The sequence below is a fragment of the Frankliniella occidentalis genome, unplaced genomic scaffold (assembly GCF_000697945.3).
Source record: "Frankliniella occidentalis isolate FOCC.00 unplaced genomic scaffold, Focc_3.1 Scaffold49, whole genome shotgun sequence".
NCBI classification, from domain to species: Eukaryota; Metazoa; Arthropoda; class Insecta; order Thysanoptera; family Thripidae; genus Frankliniella; species Frankliniella occidentalis.
The window spans coordinates 1,557,064-1,562,420 of NW_026267179.1; the positions used below are offsets into that span (position 1 = coordinate 1,557,064).

The window sequence follows — 5,357 nt, forward strand, 5'->3', positions numbered from 1 at the left end:
CCCCTCACCCCCGTGCCCCACCCGCCGCCCGCAGTGCGGCTCCACAGCGCGCTCGCTGGCGGGACACTTAGCGCCCCTCCCCTCCGGCCAGGCCACAGCCCTAGCGCGCCATCTCTCTCTCTCTCTCCTCCCCCCTCTCCCTCTTTCTGCTTCTCTCTGTCCCTCTCTCTCTCTGCATCGCTCTCTCGCGCTCACACCCGCGCGCCCACGCACGCTCACACCCCGGGGGATCAACATGTCCCAGCGCGCGTGGCGTGGCGGGGCGGGGTGCGGCTGCGGGGCGCGCCTCCAATCTGTCCCGCTGCCGCCTGTAATGCGATTTGGTCGCGACTCATTTCAAATGCCGGCCGCGCCGCCACGCCTCGTCACGCCACGCCGCGCTGCTCGCTGTAGTAAATGTCCGCCGACGCCCAGGCCGGGGTGAGGGGAAGGGGAGCGGGTCAGCCTTTCGTGTCGCCGTGATCACCAGAGGTGGCCGTCGCGTCGGTCGGCCCGTCGATAGCGCGCTCGCTCCCCTTCACCCTCTCTCCCCTCGCACTTTCTCTCTCTCTCTCGCTCTCTCCTTTACATTCGCCTCCTCACCCCTCTTTCGCTCTCTCGCCCTCTCGCTCTCCCACTCATTGGCTAGCACAGGATGACGGTGCAGCCTGCCTGCGCCCCCCTGCTTGCTGCAGTGATCGATGGTGCCAAAAACACGATAGAGAGAGAGAGAGAAGGGGTGATGGCGAGAAAGAGAGAGAGAGAGAGAGAGAGAGAGAGAGGGAGAGAGAGAGCCCCTGGCTAGAGCCGCATCACGGGCGGCGCATGAAAGCATGAGAGGCGCGTCATGGTGGAGCCGGCGGGCCCGGGCCGGCAGGCGTGCTCTGGAAATTGGATCGCGGCCCCGAATGGCTGCGTGGCTCGGCTCTGCCCGGCTCCGCCCGGCGCGGTCCGATTGATTGGTGGCCCCGCGCGGCCCGGCCCGGACAGGCTCCCGCGGGGAGGTCGGCCGGCCGCGGCCTCGTTGACGCGTGTCCCTCCCCCGCGCCTCCCCCGCGCGCCCCGTGCTTTGATCCGTGCCGGCGCGTCCCGCAGCAAAAAGCCAGGCGTCGGCCTTTATCTCCCCCCCACCCACCCACACCCCACACCCCTCTCCCACACACATAACCCCTAAAACCCTGGACGCTGGGATCGATATGGGATTGTTCTTTACTCCCTCATATCCCCCGAGGCAATATCTCCCGCAGGCAGGAGGAGCCGCGCGCCCAGACGAGACAGACCCGCGGGGGCTGCTGCTGCATCTCAGCAGAAGCGAACCGGGTCACCGTGGAGAGGGGCAGGGAGAAGGGGAGGACGGCGCTGAAGTGGTGGGGACCTCGGGCGGACGTCAGCGGGTTGTTAAAGCCGGAGAGCCGCAGCTTCCCGATGTCGGGTGGCCCGACTCGGGCTGGACGCCGTCGCGAAAGATGATGATATAGACGTGGACTCACCTTGTTGGTGCCGGTGGGCACGTAGAGCGGCGGCGCGTCCACGGGGTGCGTCGGGTGGCCCGCCTCGTCGGCGCAGATGTACAGGTGGCCCGAGCGCGTGTCGACGCCGTAGCTGCCCAGGATGTCGTCGGCGGGCTTGCGCGGGTGGCCGTCGGGCTCGGGCGCGCCGAGGCGGAAGCCCTTGGACCGCACCCAGAAGCGGAACTTGGAGTTCTCGGCCGAGTTGACCTCCTCGCCGCGCAGCGTGCGCACGATGCGCGCGTACTTGGACAGCGTGATGGTCTTGGTCTTGGCCGCGTCGCCGTACGTCAGGATGACCCACGGCTGGTAGCTGGAGATCATCTCGGCCTTGGACACGCTGACCAGCATCGACTGGCCGGCCGCGGCCTGCGTGCGGCCCAGGTGCATCTGCATGAGGATGTGCTGCCGGAGCACCGACTGCAACACCAAAAGCATGTATAAGTATTGAAACATTCAAGTACCATTCAATTTTTCAGCACACAATAAAAAGATATAATTCTTTCACCACTTTTTCAGCGCTCTTACCTGGAAGTTCTCCGGGACGTGCTTGACGCAGTCCAGCAGCCCCTCCCGGTTCTCTTCCATGGCCTGCTGGCGGATGGCCTTGTGCTTGCCCCTGAGTGGCGAGGCGTGAGGCGGGTGGCTGCGCGGCCGCGGCGACGCCGAGGACGGCCCCGCGGACGCCGGCCGCGACGGACCGGCCGAGGGCGGGCGCAGCGGTGCGAGGTCGGCGGTGGAGACGGAGGGCGGGCGCGGCGGCGGTGTCGGCGCCACCAGGGGGCCCAGCGGGGAGCTCAGCGGGGAGCCCGGTCCCAGCGGCAGGCCGAGGTAAGGGCTGTACTGCAGCACGCTGGGCAGGGTGGGCCTCTCCATGGCCAGGATGACGCCCGGCGGTGGCGGTAGTGGTGGCGGCAGCACCAGGCTGCCGACCTCAGGCAGCAGCGGCGCGCCTGCCAGCGCCAGGGTCGATGCCACGCTGCTGGCGCCCTTCTTGGCGGCAAAGCCGACGGCGTCGGTCTCCTCGTCGGCCAGGCGCGGCCTCTTGGCAGAGCTCTCGTGGGGTGGGGTCGACGAGGTCGACATGCTGCCGTCTGAGTGCGACACCGAGTAGGTGCGCTTGGGGGACTGCTCCGCTGCGGCGTCGGCCGTCAGCTTGAGCACGACAGGCGGCACGGTCAGCGGCTTGTAGTTGTTGTTATTGTTGTTGGCGGCGCTGGCGCTGTTATTGTTGTTGTTGCTGCTGCTGCTGGGGCCCTGCTTGGCCTTGATGTGGATGTCCTGGAGCTGCTTGAGTGTCGGGATGGCGGGCGACGGCCCAAGCTGTCCGAGGGGCTGAGCCAGGGGCTGGGCCATGGCGGCGGGAATGCTGTGCGACAGGCGACTGGACGGGCTGGTGGTGGTCATGGCTAGGACGGCGCTCTGCATCGCATGGTCCTCCTGCAAACGGCACAACGAGGGCGTTAAGTCTCGACGCGAGGTGGAGGAAACACCACGAGGCCCTAATCGAGAAGGCATGCCTCCGCCGCCCGGGGTCCTGGGCCCGCGGTCCTGGCGCACCAGGGGGGAAGAAGGAGGCGGCACAACTATTCATGTCTGCGCGGTGCGGGCCGCGCGGGCGGGCGCTCCCACTGCCGCCCCGGGGCATGAAAAAAACATCGGAAGCCCATTTTCGTTTGTGGCGCGGCGGTAAAGCCAGCGCGGCGGGGCGTATACCGTGGCGGGGCGGGGCGGGCGGGGCAGCTCGCGCCACTAACTCATGCCGTCACGAGGCGAGGCGAGCGAGGCGAGGCGAGACGCAGACGATCGTAAGTCAGGCGAGCGCGCGGGACGCGTAGCCCGCGGGGTGGCCGCGCGCGGTGGGGTGGGGCGGGGCAGGCCGCAGGGCAGGGCTGGTCGGGCCGTCGCTGGGGTGGTGGAGGTGCCGGCGGTGGGACGTGGCCGGGGCCGGGTGTGGCGGCAGGCGGTCAAAGTTTGGCAGGCCAGGGCGCGGCCGGGGCCGGGGCGGGGCCAGGCGGGCCAGGGCCCCCCAGCAGTCACGTCTGTTGGCACTCCCTACGGCCAAGGGGCGCGTAACCCACGGTCACGCTAACTTCGTCAGTCCCTCGGGCGCCGCTCCTGCCCTCTCCCCCCGCTCCTCTCGCTGCTGCCTCCCTCGCTCCCTGGCCGCCACACCCCTCCTCCCCTCCCCATCGCGTCCCGCTCGATATTCCCGCAGACCGCCAACTGCCCGCCGCCGCCGCCGCCGCCGCCGCCTCCGCTGCTGCTGCGGAAACGGCCCGTTTCAGAATCCGAGCGGCGCCCTCTCCTCCCTTCCCCTTTCCCCTCTCAGCCCGCGGCTGCTCCACGCACGCCCTCCATCGCCTGTTTCTCATCCCCCCTCGGCCTCTCCTTCCGGCTCGCTGCCGACTTCCGGGTTGCGGATGTCCAAGACAGCTTCGCGACTGACGCGATTGGGGTCAGAGCAACTCGCCTCTCTGGCCATGCCAGGAGCTGCGTAAAAAAATAACATGCTTCACACGACAAAACTGTTTGTTTCCCAAAACAAATCCGGTTGTCGCGCAGCGAGCCGTGCCGTAGCAAGCGCTTGGGCGCGTTGACCCTGCGCGGGCCGCGAGTTCGGAGAGTCGGGGCGCGCAGAGGGCGACGTTGTGCATGTCTGGGGGCGGCGCGGAGGTGGCGGGCGTGTTTCTTTCTATATTTTTTTCCTCCAGGAGCGCGCGCTGTGCCGTCGGCAGTGGCAGCAGCAGCAGCAGGGAGTCGCGGTTGTTGTCGGACTCGACGTCGATTTCGCAGACTTTATGGCAGACTGAATGGCGCTGTGTAAAAAAGTCTCGGTGAAAAGACTATTGGGCATGCAACGCCACGTCTGCTGGGCCGGGCCCGTTCGCGATGGAAATAGCCCCGGCCAGTGAGTAGGGCAGTGCAGTGAGGCCAGACTAGTGCCGCTGGCCCGGGCGCCGCCCCCGCCGGCCCTCTCCTGGCCCCGGGGCTCGTAGGCCGAGCGCAGCGAGGGGCGGGCGCGGGCGCCACCGGCAGCGCGCCTACCACGAGTCTCTCCAGCGGAAGCAGCGGTAATGTAATCGTCATTCCCAGGGTGTAACCGACCGGCGCTTTATGTGCCCGCGCACGTGGAGTACACCGAGACCATGTGGCGTGCTCGCGCTGCGCAGCCGCAGCGCTGCCGCCGCCGGGGATGAAGCATCCTTCACCTCCACACCAGCGCGCACACGGCCGAGGTTGTGGGGCTCTTGGAAAGGCGTCCCGCACCGCGGCAGAAGGGACGGAGGGACGTAAACTTCCACCGGGGGCCTCCCACCCCGGTGTGGAACGGCCCTCATACTCCTCCCTCCCCCTCCCTCCCCCTCGTGCATTACACGGCCCCGAGCACACGACCGCGCTGACGGCAAAGTCGAGCCCTCGCACGCCTTGCCGTCGACGCCGTCGTCGTGACGGGGGAAATCGCGCGAAAGTAAACGATATTCATATTTTCTTTTTTTACGGTGGATCACTATGCGTAGTGCGCGCGCCGAGTACGGTGGTGCGGCCCTCCCCTTCCCGGGTCTTTCCTCTCTCGCTCTTTCAGTTCTTCTGCCTTTCTCTTCTCTCTCTCTCGCGCTCCTGCGCTGCTCGTCGGCCCCGATGAAAAAGCCCCGCCCCGCCTGGCCTCGCCGGGGAGGGAAGCGCTAGCGAGCCTGGAAGTGGTCTGCCCCTCCACCCCGCCCCAGCCTGTACGCCCCGACAGACACGGCGCTCGGCGCAGCACAGGGCCCGGGGCGCGGCGGGTCGTGGCGTGGCGTGGCGGAGCGAGGCGAGGCATGGCAGGGCACGGCACGGCGTGGCGGAGCGGGGCGCGCAGCGAGGTGATCG

General features: G+C 68.1%; 2 protein-coding genes across 3 annotated transcripts in view; one reads left to right on the forward strand and one right to left on the reverse strand.

Moving 5' to 3' along the window:
- LOC127749356 (uncharacterized) overlaps window positions 1–5,357 on the reverse strand; it is a 50,841-nt gene that overhangs the window by 24,563 nt on the left and 20,921 nt on the right. For both annotated transcript variants that reach the window (XM_052267272.1, XM_052267273.1), the window contains exons 2-3: window positions 2,016–2,927; window positions 1,470–1,907 (exon numbers count right to left, since the gene is read on the reverse strand). In XM_052267272.1, the coding sequence (XP_052123232.1) occupies window positions 1,470–1,907; window positions 2,016–2,915 (1,338 nt within the window). In that variant the 5' untranslated portion in view covers window positions 2,916–2,927. The remainder of the gene's footprint in view (window positions 1–1,469; window positions 1,908–2,015; window positions 2,928–5,357) is intronic.
- Window positions 1–5,357, forward strand: part of LOC127749357 (uncharacterized) — a 68,125-nt gene that overhangs the window by 7,751 nt on the left and 55,017 nt on the right. The window lies entirely within an intron of this gene.